This window comes from Engystomops pustulosus, chromosome 8, assembly GCF_040894005.1.
Source record: "Engystomops pustulosus chromosome 8, aEngPut4.maternal, whole genome shotgun sequence".
In the NCBI taxonomy this organism is placed as follows: domain Eukaryota; kingdom Metazoa; phylum Chordata; class Amphibia; order Anura; family Leptodactylidae; genus Engystomops; species Engystomops pustulosus.
The window spans coordinates 96,793,000-96,808,329 of record NC_092418.1 but is presented as its reverse complement, the minus strand read 5'-3'; the positions used below and the strand labels follow the sequence as shown (position 1 = coordinate 96,808,329).

Genomic DNA, 15,330 nt, shown 5'->3' with positions numbered 1-15,330 from the left:
CTCTTTGAGCTCACTCTGTGAATTTTATTAGTCATTAGAGAACCTGAGGTTGTGTAAACAGGAGCAGAACTTGACACAGTGTACAAACAGATAACAAGCAAGGTCAAATAATCCGTTGTCAGAACTAAGATGGCAGCAAGGCACAAAATCATGAAGCAAAGAATTGTCAATGTACAGGCAAAGGTCAATAATACAGCAAAGCAAGGTAGAATATACAGAATCAAAGAGACAGAAGACAGATTGAACCAGTGATTGACAATCAAACCAGAGAGACAGTCAGGATATAAATTACAGCCTCAAGCAGAGCATAACCCCAGGTGTAGGCACAAGACCAGACACACTTCAACAAGAACAAGAGTTCTTAAGAGCAACAATCCATACTGAATCATACTACTTTATCACCTGAAAGTCATCTAACCTGAAGATTATATTATTCTGATGTATCTGAACTATTTGGTTGAATGAACTACGGGGGATGCATACAATAAAATACTAGGCTCCCTGAGGTTCTCGGGTGACGTAGTCGGAGCGTCCCAGGCTTATTAGCTTAACTTTTATAACTCTATTTCTGTGATTGCAGGATATAGAGTTATAATAAAAGAAGTCCAAAGGAACGATGTTCCTCAGGAACTTCTACCTAGGAGACATCTACCTTTGCTAAACTGAAGGTTGATGTCCTTTAATCACAGCACCATTGTATTACCACATACAACCTGTGGATAGATGCATTGCTGTTTTTAGTAGAAAGAAGGTTTCCTAATCTTTTATAACTACTTTAACCCTCCAAATGAAGTCAAAAGTAAACTTTTCTTTGTAGGTCCCACCTTAGTATATGAAGAAACCTTAAATTAAAATGGAGAAAATTACTGTCACGGCTGCTCCGCGGGCTCACACATGATCCTCTGTGTGCCCTAGCGCCCCGATACACTCACTCACCTGTCCCCATTGCCGACTGTCCGGCAGCTGTGTGCGTGCGTCCCCTTCTCCTTGGCACACGCTCGCCGGCTTAAGAAGATTTAAACGGCTAGCGCACCATTGACCGGTGCTGGCCCTTTTCAGGAAATGGTTAAAAGCCGGTGTCTCCCAGCATTCCCGTACTGGATCTTTGTACTCTATGCAGTTGAAAAAGCTTGTATATTTGCCTTGAGCCTGTGATTTGATCTCCCGTTGTGACAATGGACCTGTTCCCGTTTACGCTCCTCCACTGCCAGTCCTGACCTTCTGCTCTGCCTCTGACCCTGAACTTCTGCCGCCTGTCTTGACCTCCTGCCTGTTCCTGACCACAAACTCTGTACCTTGCCTTGACTGACACCACGGACAAAGTTGCACCTGTGGAACGACCTGGTGGTACCACGCCGCAGCAAATCCAACCCGCTTAGGGGTGGGCTCTGGTAAAAAAATGGCTGCCACTTAGACTCCAGTCCCAGGTTTCGGCTTGTGTCATCGTCCGCGGTGGTCCTGTGGGTCCACTACTCCTGGAGCCTGACAATTAATTCTTCAGTTGAGTAGCTCAGTTGCCCAAAAAGATTATTTTTTGGATATGCTTGACATATGGACATGTATGTTGGAAGTTAACATTAGTGCCCTGTTTGATGTGTTCAATAGAACTGGTTCAGCTTGAGAAAAAGTCTTAGACAGGAGTGGTGACAGGAATGATCAGATTAAATAAAATTTAGATGTTAAATCTTTAATATCCAAAGTACAGAGGTGCAAACCCAAAGCCAAAACCTATTTTATAATATGAACTATTCTTTTACCGGAACTCTGTATCATTCCTTTTCAAAGGGAAAATATCATTTTCCTAAATATCACATTAATTTTATTCCGGGACAAACGTCTGATGGCCAAATGTTCTGACCTTTATTTCATCCATAAATATCTTAAGTTTCAACATTTTTGACCAGAACACAAACTGATACAATATCATTACATCTCCAGACTCTTCTTAAATTTCATAAACACCACAATTTAGATGTTATGTGGAACAAGAAGTGTTATAATGCAGCTGGTAATGTCTGTCCTTGGTTTGTTTCCAAAGTAATCTACCTCCCCTTGTACGGTCTTAAGGTAAACAAATGATAAAGTAAGAAACGCCAGAGAGCCAAAAGAAAAAGACTAATTATTAGAAGGTACAATGTACATTGGGATATATACACCAGCTGGAATTGTCATGTAGAGCGAAAAGGAGATCATCATCATTTATAAAACTCCATAAACCTTTCGGATATCTCTAAAGGTAGTCATACACATTATATAAGCAGCTGTATTTACTATGTCTAGGGGTTCACACCTTTGCCCAATGGAGAATGTCTTAGGTGTCTCAGCTTTGGGAAAGAGGTTTCCACCAGGGGCGTAACTTGCGGGGGTGCAGAGGGTACGGTTGCAACCGGAACCAAGTGGCTTAGGGTGATCACAAGGTGTCACTTTCTCATATAAGAAGACTAGTACTATAGCCATGCATTATACTGGGGCCTGGCACAGACTTTGCACTGGGGCCCCTCAGTTTCAAGTTGCACAACTGGTTTCTACCAATTTTGTCTGGAGAGATTCAGAGCTTATTCACACTAACATGTTTGACTTATGAAGCTCTGTGTGGTGGATGAATTTCATGGACTTTACACTACCCTGGAGAAGGGACTTCACGCCTCATAGTTATATGTGATGTAAGAATCCCTTTAATTGCAACCATGCCATACTGAGATCATCATCACAGTATGGAGCGGTTTCCCTGGATGCAGGGACTCCTTGCATCATATACAACTAGGACACTTGCAGCCACGTCCCTAGATAAATCTTTGGACTGTGAAAGGTGTCCACCAGAACGTCTACATTTTTAAACTGCAGACATTTGTGTGAATAACTTCATTCAAAATACATGTACACTTGGCTGAACCATGTGTCAAGTAGGATTGTTTACGGAATAGAGATCTACCGGATTAATGGGGCCGGAGGCTGAAGAGTCTATTCCTTTTGGAAGAGATAAATTTTTGTGGATTGTGCCCAAGGTCATGTCCATAAGAGGATGAAGACAAAGTCATGTCCAAGGCTGCTTGAGAGTCGGCCATTGAGTTGCAGAGCACTAGATTCCAAACAATTTTTGTGCACATCCATTTATGCACATCCTTCTCCCAAAATTTCGATCTTGGCATGGGTGGCCTTTAATAGAGACCTGCCAGCATGAAAATTTAGTGTCACCAGCCATAAGCATGTCTCGGGTATGTCTACCAGAGTAGACATAAAATTTGTACAAAATTATTCTGTATAATATGTATTTTCGACACTTGTTTGCTCTATGCTGAGGAGTCATGGGGCGGTGCTATAAGCAAATGCTGATCCTCCAGGTATCAATGTACATACAGAAATAGCTGTCAATCATTGATAGGACCGCCCTCATTACCTGAGAGTACAGAGATTTTGGTACATATGGGTCGATACATAACTTACCGTATATACTCGTGTATAAGCCGAGATTTTCAGCACAAAAAATGTGCTGAAAAACCTAGCCTTATACACGAGTCAATGATGAAAATAAATACATTAATACTCACCCTCCGGTGTCCCCGATGTTCCTCGCGACTCCCGGCGGCTCCCGATCCCTGTCGCGGCTCCCGGCGGCTTCTTCACTCTTCACTGGCCGGGAGATCGCGCTGGCCGTCGCACACTGTGATGCCGCGCTGTCGCCGCTGATGAAGTCATTAGCGGCGACAGCGCGGCATCACAGTGTGCGACGGCCAGCGCGATCTCCCGGCCAGAGAAGAGTGAAGAAGCCGCCGGGAGCCACTACGAACATCGGGACAACGGAGGGTGAGTATTAAGTTTATTTCTTTATCTGTATAGGGGCTGCTGTATACTGATGGGGGCAGGCTGTATACTACAGGCTGTATACTACTGGGGGCAGGCTGTATACTACTGGGGGCAAGCTGTATACTACTGGGGGCAAGCTGTATACTACTGGGGGCAAGCTGTATACTACTGGGGGCAGGCTGTATACTACTGGGGGCAGGCTGTATACTACTGGGGGCAAGCTGTATACTACTGGGGGCAAGCTGTATACTACTGGGGGCAGGCTGTATACTGCAAGTGGACAAGCTGTATACTACTGGGGGGCAGGCTGTATACTACTGGGGGGCAGGCTTTATACTACTGGGGGCAAGCTGTATACTACTGGGGGCTGGCTGTATACTACATGGGGGCTGGCTGTATACTACACCCTCGGCTTATACTCGAGTCAATAGGTTTTCCCAGTTTTCTGTGGTAAAATTAGGGGTCTCCGCTTATACTCGGGTCGGCTTATACTCGAGTATATACGGTACCCAGTGTAAATAATTTACAATAACTAAGAAACCCCAGGATGAAATGGCCAACAAACCCGATTAATTAAGTGACCTCTTTGCTATACAGGGGCTATAAACATAAAGTAACTCATTAAAAAATTATAAAACTTATACAAACTAAGATGTATAAGACAGATGAAAGTGTTTCTGAACTTTGGTCAAACTTTTAGAATGGAGTGAAAAAAAAAAGTTGCAGGTTAATTGGGTCTGCTGTACCTTTTACCACATGTAATGGATGACTGAGCAGATGGTTAATAAAGAATCAACCAATGATACATTTTATAACTTAATTAGCAAGAGAACATTGTATCTGCAAAGATTTGCTGACAAATTACATTGCCCTTAACCCCTTTCTGACCAGGCCTTACCAACAAAGTTTCATACTTATTGGTTTAAAGGGCCAATTGTAGAACTTTTCCTTACACAAACCAAATCAATTTTTTTTTGCTAAAAGTGGACAACACAGGTTCATGATGAACCTATTGCACTATCCACTGTGTGGGTAGAAACAAGTACCAATTATACATTAAAGGCTAATTAACTTAAGTGCCCGTGCACATTAGATTAATAATGAACAAACTCACCAAATTTGGTTACTTTAACCGACTATCAAATGATGTTAAGGTAAAGAAGGTTCAACATGATAAGTTTTACTCCAATGATTTACATTTACTGGGTGATTAAGCCTCTCTAGAGGGGTATGGGATGGGTTTACTCCTCGTCCCACTCAGAACACCAGAATTTCAGCTGAGTTGAGAGAAATAGCTAATCACCTAAACAAGAACTCCGCTTATTGTAGGCAGGGGAGGACATGGCCATCTATAGGGCCCTTATGTAAACATTCTCTTGCCACCATAATAATAGAGATGGGTAGTCACAATATCCCCTATAGCAGCGATGGCGAACCTTTTAGAGACCGAGTGCCCAAACTACAACAAAGACCCAGTTATTTATCGTAAAGTTCCAACACAGAAATTTAATTTGTGATTTATACTCCCTTCTCGGTCACAGTTTTCATTGATACCAGCACCTGAGGACACCAATAAAGCAGAAAATAGTCCCAGGTACAGCTGTCACTTTAAAATAGCTCTGTGCAAAGCAAGTCCTGGGCAGTCTGGGACTGCAGGAAGATACCTGGAGTCATCTCTGGTGATGGCCTGAGTGCCCACAGAAAGGGCTCAGAGTGCCACCTCTGGCACCAGTGCCATAGGTTAGCCATCACTGCCCTATAGTGAAGGAGTCAGTGGCAATAACCCTTGTAGTTTTTGGTGATGAAGGGATTTTTGTTAAAATCCCTGCAATTGACGGAAGTGAAAATGTTTGTAGTTACAACCTCGATGGTCTGGGGCAGTGAAGGGGTAAGTGGTCCTGGGCTTGAATGAATAAGACACCAGTAAAACATAAGACACATGATAGGACACATGTAATTTTTGAAGAGAGCCCCTTGACTTCTTTGGGCTCTTGTACAGGCTACACATCCGCCCCTAATGTAGGGTGCATGGTCACATTTGGTGTAAATTCTAGATTTATTCATGCCCAAATGATTCTAAGAATAGCAATTACACTTTGTGTACAGAACTTTGGGGTTTTGGTGCTTTATTAAAAAAAAAAAAAAAAGAGGAAAAAAAAAATGTTTGCCTTGTTATTGTATTAACTGAAAAAAAATATCGTCCTCCCTTATGGAAATCAGTAAAAAAAAAAAAAAAAAATTAAGAACATTTTATAAAAATAATTGAAAAAAGAAAACTACTAAAATTTCATAGATTTTGGGTCAAATCAGCTTCTTTATATGGACCCAAATCTTTATGTCTCTTGTATTCTATATTAATATTCAGATGAAATAATTATATAGTTCTAGGAGTGAATATTTCCGGGCAGATAATAGTTAACATCCCTAGATACATATTGCAGAAAGGTTTCCAAAATCGAATTGCAGCTTCCCGCCTTAACGTTTCTCTCTGTTTTTACAAGTCTAATCTTAGAAACATCTGTAGACCTTACCTTTAAATGCCAGCAGAGCCACAGGAACAGCAATGGCAACCACAACTACTGCCCCAACCAGCAATCCGATCACCCACTTCACCCATGTCTGCAAAACACATGGACAGAATCACATCTTACATCCAACCCCATCCATTTCCAAGCAGAAGAATCTTTCAGGAAAAGTTTCACTTGATCAAAATGAGTCGGAATGTTCAGATACATTTCTGAACATTCCGACTCATTTTGATTACTAGTAAGAACCCAAATTTGACTAATCTGTGTATTTCTAGAATTTGGAAGGGGCACAAAATTTTCAGATCTTCCCATGTTGACTTACATGTACAATGTAATACTAAGTTTGTAGGTATCCCCATAATCAATAAAATCGATGGACTCACCTTCATCTTTTCCGGCTCCTTCTGAGGAATGTATTCCCCTGATCCAGGGTGAAGAAGAGGAGTGAGGACAAAAAGAAAAAAAAAAAAGTTGAAATATTATTTATCAACTCGTGACCAGTCAACAGCTCCAGTCCAAATAGTTAAACATTAGTAGAGTAAATCCAGAGGTGAGGCTGGGCATAGTCCTGGCTGAAGGCTCTTCTTCTAGGCACTCGGTTATTCCTATTACGACTTCAGCATGCTCCTGGCAGTGCAGCCTCTGGTCTAGAGGCAGCTTATATAATAGCGAAGAGGAAAAAGTGCAGCCTGTAACAGGATCAGCTTCAAACAAGGAAGAGATAGAAGAAAGTTTCTGCCAGCTGTTTTGGACGGAGTAAGGGGGGGGGGGGTGAAAATGTGATCAGATCAACTACGAGCCCAATCAGACTGGAATATACCACAGCAAAGTTGTATTTAAAAGTAGAGGTGTTCAATTGATGAACGTCAGAGATGGACCTATAGGATAAAGTCCAAATGAGCAAATTTTTGGGAATATGAGAGGGACTGTCTTTACGATCAACCCTGAGAAGAAGTTGTAAAAAGTCCTGCAGATGTGGAGTTGGATATAGCTCATCATGCTTGTATTTCTGCAGCATCTGGCCATCACCTTATCGGGGGGGGGGTTCACATATTTATTGTTATCTTGCGCCGTAATCATAAAGCATATGAAATCTTTTCTATTCTAGAATATTGTTCAGATTAATTTGTCTCATACTAGGTCATTCTGGGAAATATGCAAATATGTTTTCTAGGGTGGGACAAGGAAAACATTTCCTCTATTTGTTCCCTTGATATGATATGGGATTAAACCAATCCAGAAGGGACAGAGTCCCAGTATAGACAGCGCTGTTTTGATGTGGATGCGTCTGTTCAGTACTGTGTGGGGAACTGGTTTGAGGCTTTTGTTTTGGGTCAGGAAGTAAGAGTGCTCCTTACGGATACTTTGCCAATTGAGACTTGTAGCCATTGATGCTCTGCTAGGGGATTCTGGGAAATATACAAATATGTTTTCCAAGGTGGGTGTTAAGGGAGTTAGCTTTCAAAGTAGCAAAAAGGGGCAAGGTTTTCCTTTTCCCACTCTGGAAAACGTATTTTGGATGCATTTCAAAAAACAACATGTGACTTGTCTGTGCTGCTCATTGCTCAGCTCTCAGTCCCCTTATTTGTGCTCCTCTACGGCTCCTCCTTCCTGCTCCTTCACAGAGCTCACAGCATTGTGAGCTTCCATCAGTGGGGGAGGGAGGAGCTGTACAGAAGCACAAAGGTAGGGGCCAAGAGCTGAGTATTCTGCAGCACAGATCCAAGTCACATGCTGTTTATTGAAATGCATCCAAACCAAAGCCCAACCTCTGGGACTACACAGAGGATTCTGTCACACAATTGTATTGTAATGCAAATGATTAGGAGAAATCAGAAAGACATGTTTTCCAATGCAGCTGGAATGGGCTTCTGTAACCTGTCTTTAGTAAAAATGAGGTCCATGGTGAGAGGTCCCCTTTAAGTCTCCGCACTTAGTACGTATAGAGGACATATAGAGGTAGGGACTATATGCATCATAGGTAATATTTGCATGTAGCTGTACATTGGTGAGTCATATGCATCCCAGTCTGACACTGGTTCTGTCCATGTGCTCAAATGATGGTCACACCAGAAATCTACATGTACCTTAATCTGATTGTGTCCAGCAAAGCTACTTTTTTTCTTAGTGAGGAAGTTGGTGGTTTCCTGCTTCGTTATCTAACCCCTAGGTTGTGCCAATGCCCATAAATAATCACTTCTTTAATAAAAAACGAAATTAAAAAAAAAAAAAACAGGAAGTGCCATGTCTACAAGGTTTCCCTTTCCATGAGACTAGTCCTACAGTAGGTAGCCATTTTGATCTCTCTCATTTCTGCCATGTTGCCTGCCTGGTGTGTCCTATTAAATTGTGTCTTCACTCAAACATGTTGTATTTTTTGGCCAATTCATTTGTTGCCTCCATTCTCTATAGATAGTGTGTATACTACTGTACAATGCTTCCATGCTTTTCCATATTCTGGTTATAGATATGGCTGCCACATCCCAACCTACATACTGTATCTGCCAGGCTTTATAATAATCCTACGCTTCATTTCATTAAATGTGTCATAGTATGCCATGTTTGCTCAAAATTTGTGCTAAAAAAATTCAATGTAAAAAAAAAAAATCTTGCTTTTTAGGGATAGAGCCGACAAGCATGAATGTATGTCAATCATATGGTAAAATGGTATCTGGCAACACTGGAGTTAAACCAAGAGCATTTTCCTTTCCAGCATAGTAAAACACAATGCCACTTGGCCGGACAATCGATTACGTTATGTTTCCAGTTTCACTCCTTTCATGGATCTAACTTTTAGAATTAACCTATAAGTTCCAAGCTCAAAAACGTCTGTGTTTATATGAGGACTAAAGATATTTGTATGAGCATATCTATACTGTGAATGGAAGGATTGACAGTGATATCTTGTAGCTAAAAAGTTGCTCGTCTTTCATTTTTCAACATTCTGAAAAAAAATCTACCACCAGGATGAAGGATTGTAAACCAAGCACACTGACCTACTGGTGTGAGCCCCTTGTGGCAGGATCCAATCTTCCTTTAGCTTCTGATGCCCTTGTTTTTATGAAAAAAAAGGCTTTAAACATCCAGCAATTGAACACCAGAGGTTCTCAATTAACAACTTTGGATTTGCATAATTTTTAAAGACTTTTAAAAAGGATGTAAGATTTTCTAAAAGAAGAGCAGATCCCGCCAGAGAGGGCACACACCTGCACAGGGCCGGCGCTATGGGTAGGCAAAGTGGGCAATTGCCTAGGGCAATCTCTTCTTTCAAATGAATCTAGAATTTTGTTTCTAGGTGCCAGGGATCCAGAGATATTCAGGTTTAAAGGGAGAATATCAGGTGACATTTTTATATATAAAAATCACTCCCAACGACAGTTTAACAGTTAATATCTCCGTTTTCCTAACACATAGAAACACTCATAGGAAAAAAGAAGTGAGGTTCTATGTGTCACAGAGCCAGAGATACAGCCCCCTGAAGTGTCTCCCCCCCTCCAGATTCTTAGCCATCAGGCTACAGGGAGAATTTGCTGCACACAGAGCTGCTGCACCTCACAGATAATGGAAATATTCAATTTATATGTTACTATAGTCTGATAAGGAATAAAATCAACTAATGTTCACATTTTAACCCTTCTCTATGCAGAACTAAGAACACACTTTCTCTCTCTTATTGTCTTTTATTTTGCTTTTTTTTTTTTTTTTTTAGAAAATTGACTGATACGATGAACATTCAATCCTCTTCGCCTAAGACTGTGTATTATGTGGATTTATTTATGTGAACATATCAATATGGGACATTTGTGAACTCTACACATGTCCATCTATTACATTTAGGAGACGTGAAAGGTAAATATTTTCTGTTTGGAACACATTTTTTGCCATCAAAGTCAAATTTTAAGTATTTTTTATAAAAATGTGTCAGTTTGAATCAATACTGCATGAAGGCGCCTATGTCTATAAACTCTTTAATGCATTTTTGAAAATGGGGCAAGTGTCTGCTTTCCTAAAATGTGTGGTTTGTTGGGTTTACTTTAATTCTTTTTGCTGTAATTTCGATTTTATTTTTAAACCTCAAAATTGTAAAAATTGCTCTGGTCAATAACGCGACAAAATATAAGAAATGCCTGGCAGTGAAAAGGTTAATACCTAATTGGTTTAATTCCCCGGGTGAAAAAGCTTCTCATCTATCTCCTGCCTATATATCTCCTATAATGTGACCATTTATATATCTCGCTTTTTCTTTCTTTATTTATTAATCAATCTTCTATCTCTCATATTCATCTACTTTATAGTTCTGCATCTAGAAATCTCTATCATCTTTGATATTTATCTTCTATCATAAAAATGATAATAATTAATTATTTTTTTATATAGCGCACACAGATTCCGCAGCGCTGCACAGAGCTTCCCAAATTAGTCCCTGTCCCCCATGGGGCTCACAATCTATTCAACCTACCAGTCATTTTTTGGAGTGTGGGAGGAAACTGGAGGACCCGGAGGAAACCCACGCAAAGACAGAGAGAACATACAAACTCTATGGAGATGTTGACGAGCGCTACAAGGCTCTAGTGCTAACCACTGAGCCACGGTGCTGCCCATCTATTTCCCTATCATCTATCTCCTATAAAATTCACGAATATTACAGTTTTACTATACTAAAAGGAGGCTCTTGCTGACTTTGACTGGTCAAAAAATAGTTTTATTTTGGGGCCCCACTTTTAGTTTTGCCCAGGGCCTCACTTTGTCTAGAACTGGCCCTGCACCTGCGTGTAAGTGTGCTTGGTTTACAAGCCTTGGTCCATGCAGTAGATTACATTTAAAGGGAATCTGTCAGCAGTTTTCCCCATGTAGAACTGTAGAGAGTGTTAGGTATTGTCCCTGGTGAGTAATGATACCATGGGAGTTACTTTGTAACTGCCGTATATTCCGGCGTATAAGACGACCTGGTGTATAAGACGACCCCCCTACTTTCCTGTTAAAATATAGAGTTTAAGATATATTCGCCGTATAAGACTACCCCTTTTCCAACGCATACAAAACACCGGTAAAAATTAAAAAAAAAAAAACAGATTTGAATTTAACATGGTCCTTTTTTTAATTTAAATTCTTATGACATGCAGGTATATAGCAGGAAAAGTGTCGCTCATAAACATAAGGCATACAACAACAACATTACCATCGTCCATTTTACTGTAAATGTTACCATACTGTATCTTACATTTTTATTTTATTAAATATTCCATGCCACGTACTCAGAAGCGGGAAAAAAATTCCAAATGCAATTAAAATGGTGAAAAAACGCATTTGCGCCATTTGCTTGTGGGCTTGGATATTACATCTTTCACTGAGCGCCCCAAATGACATGTCTACTTTATTCTTTGGGTCGGTACGATTAAAGGGATACCAAATTTGTATAGGTTTTATAATGTTTTCATACATTTACAAAAATGAAAACCTCCTGTACAAAAATTATTCTTTTGATTTTGCCATCTTCTGGCGCTAATAACTTTTTTTATACTTTGGTGTACGGAGCTGTGGGTGGTGTCATTTTTTGCGAAATTTGATAATATTTTCAATGATATAATTTTTAGGACTGTATGACCTTTTGATCCCTTTTTATAGATTTTTTTATATTTTTCAAAATGGCAAAAAAGTGCCATTTTCGACTATTTTACTTTACGGGGTTGAACGCATTGAAAAAACGTTATCATATTTTGATAGATCGGGCATTTTTGGACGCGTCAATACCTGATCGATCCTATCATATACTGCCATACTACAGTATGGCAGTATATGGGGATTTTCCTCCTCATTCATTACTATCAGCACATTGTAATGAAGGGGTTAAAACGAAATAGCCTCGGGTCTTCGGAAGACCTGAGGCTACCATGGAGACGGATCGCCGCCCCCGATGACGTCACAGGGAGCGGCGATCCCAGGTAAGATGGCTGCGCCCATGCGCTGCTATCTTTTTGAGGCTGCCGGCAAAGCCATCGCTGTGAAAACACCCGCGATCGGTGCTATATGCAGCAAAGACTTACCGGCTATGGAGAGGGCTCAGCCCGTGAGCCCTCTCTATGCAGCGTGACCCGACCGCCGCCGTGAATACACGGCGGGCGGTCAATTACCGGCGTATAAGATGACCCCAGACCAGACAGAAGATTTTTCAGTCTTCAAAAGTCGTCTTATACGCCGGAATATACGGTACTAATTTTGGGGGGGCATGGACTATTTTTCCAACTGACCATGATCCCTTTGTCGTACAAGTCAGAAATAGGGGAGAAAATGATCTCAAAGCCTTGATAAATATATTGGAAGGATGTTTTTGGCACAATTGATGCCAAAATGTGTCCAAAGTGGCTTCACGAATTCCCAGGGTTTGAAATTGAGGGAGTAAGATCCTTGGCTCCATTCATAGCACATCCAGGTGTAACAGTGTATAGAGAGGAGCACATCTATTATGGGTGACATCTGGACCCTGGCTTCCAAAAATCTCTCTGCCACATCAGAGTTATAAGTGGTACATGGATGATGAGGGGCTCCATTATAAATATTGGTCCAGAAGTCTCCGGTTATGCCTCCTCTATCACCAGGATGAAGGATTGTAAACCAAGCACACTGACATACTGGTGTGTTAACTCCTCTTTATGCTTCTAAGCATTATGCAAATGAGCCTGAGGGTCTCCAAGCTCCATTTACACCTATGGAACCTGGAGCCGAGGTTCATTTGCAGATTTTTTTAAAGCCTTTATGTGTACAAACCAGAGCATAAGAAGCTAAAAGAAGAGCAGATCCTACCAGAGGGGGCACACACCAATATGTCAGTGTGCCTGGTTTACAAACCTTCATCCTGGTGGTAGTAATATGAGTTGTACCAAATATTAATGTTATCCTCCTTGTGCACAGGATAGGGGATAACAATCTGATGGGTGGACCCCCATCGGTCACTAGAATGGGTATCCCTTTCTCAAAAATTGATGGAGCAAACTTGGTACCACTTTAAGAATGAAAACAGAATTCAGGTTTTTCTATCCCCTTTTTTTAGGCCAAACCAGGCAAGGATTGGAAAAATAGTTCCTTATACTATTATCACACTCATTATGATCCATACTTGGTTTTGGCTACGAGCGGACAGTTCACAATAGTGAATGTAGACCAAGTCAATGTGTAAATCAATTTCCTCTATGTTTCTTTTTTGGAACTGTAAGGCCACGTCAATATGTGGCGTCTTTATTAAACACAATCCAGAAGCCCCGCCCATGATCTCAGCCTATGGATTGCATTTCAAAATGCAATGAAAACGCCTTATGTGAACACGTCTCATTTGCTTCCCCACAACACATTGCATAACCTGATCTAGGTGCAATCCCGATTTCAGTGCAGGTAACAATACAGAACCAGTGTCAGGTACGGGGGTGGGCCTCAGCCCAATCACATATGCGTTTCTATGGAAACTCAAGCTATCGGTAACCAGAACCCAGTGTCTTGTATTGTTTTAATGCAAGACCCTGGGTTTTGGTTACCACTTTTGGTTTCCGATCAAATGACTTTGTGATTGGGCCCAGACCCGCCCCCCTAGCACGTCATTTGTGAACGCAGTGCTAGCGGGAATTGTGACCACACCCTGATTCTAATTTTTGGACCTCATTTGTCTTTGTAGTTTTTGTTCTTTGTCAAAAGCAGATATTTTTTTAGACTTCTTAGGTGCAAATTTTTAAAAAGGCGTAGATTTTTGCGCAATTCGTACCATTGCTTTTCCTACACATGGAAACTGGTATGTTATTGTGCAATTATCTGCGACCATATAGGCGCAAATCAATGTTAAATAAGGTGCAAACATCTAGAAGCAGGAAAAATACAAAGACAAATTAGGCGCAAACCAGGACTCCGCTACAAGACAGACTCCGAAAAACTGCTGGAAAAAGGTACAAAGAATTGCGCAAATACTCAAAAGTGCCCAAAAAGTCACTAAAATAGAACCAAAAAAACGTGCATTAGACTAAGATAATTCTGCCCACACATGTGGAGACTGAGAGGCCTGGCAGGTAGGAGAGGCGACTTACCATCCTTGCTGAGGGGATCTCTTTTGAGAAGCGTATAAGACATTGTGATGCAACTATAGGATCTAAACCAGATCATCCGAAATAAACGTCCTAAAACAAAAGTGAGACAGATCATTCAGTGGCTCCTGGATTCAGAATGCACCTGCTACAGGTTTAAGCCAACTCCCAAAACCTGTTCTGCTGCTTCTGGTCTTCAGACTGTCTTCCCTGAATTGCACTTCCTTGTTATAGAAGCTAATTAGAGGCGCTATCCAAAAAACATTTCTCACCGTTCCACAACTTAGGCTTTAGTCACACATCAGTGAGGTATAATTGAAACATTTGTGCCTGTTATGTGTTTGTGACCCGCTCCTGAGTTTGGCTCTCCACAACTGATGCAGATCACTGACTGAGAGGCTGTCCTCCCGGGTTCAGTTTTTATAGATGCAGTTTGAAGCATAATAAGTGAGAACATATCATTGCAAGGAGCTTCACTCCGGTCCACGTTTGGACATCAATAACTGTATCTAAAAAACTGAACATGTGAATGCACCCAAACACTGATGTATGAATATGACCCGATAAGGCACAATGCACACAACCATATGGGGGCCTGTTGAAGTCTATGGAACCTGATCACTGTGCTGTGAACACACAGTGGGCCACATTTATTAAAGCTTTTGCACCCGTTGAAAAAGAATGTGCAATCTGCTCCCACGTGTATTTAAGAAGTGTTTAAAGGCGCAGAGTAAGGCCGTGCACCACATTTATTGTACAGTTTTCCCTATGTGGCGCAGTGTGTCCCATATATATGTCCTACATGTTCCTGTATTTGGCTTGGCTTTCTATGGAGAAGGGATCCGGTCCGGGTCACCATGTGGACGTGTGAATGAGGACATTTTTCACATGTCAGTATTCCCAGCAGTTTTTTATGTCAGTATATGTTAAGCAAA

The 15,330-nt window shown here is 41.1% G+C and overlaps 1 protein-coding gene across 2 annotated transcripts in view; it reads right to left on the bottom strand.

Annotated features, from left to right (window-relative positions):
• DPP4 (dipeptidyl peptidase 4) overlaps nucleotides 1–14,805 on the bottom strand; it is a 53,761-nt gene extending 38,956 nt beyond the window's left edge. Inside the window, exons 1-4 of one of the 2 annotated variants that reach the window (XM_072121883.1) lie at nucleotides 14,668–14,805; nucleotides 14,399–14,488; nucleotides 6,716–6,753; nucleotides 6,336–6,423 (exon numbers count right to left, since the gene is read on the bottom strand). In XM_072121883.1, the coding sequence (XP_071977984.1) occupies nucleotides 6,336–6,423; nucleotides 6,716–6,753; nucleotides 14,399–14,474 (202 nt within the window). In that variant the 5' untranslated portion in view covers nucleotides 14,475–14,488; nucleotides 14,668–14,805. The other variant, XM_072121884.1, reaches the window with a different exon arrangement.
• Nucleotides 14,806–15,330: the final 525 nt, after the last annotated feature.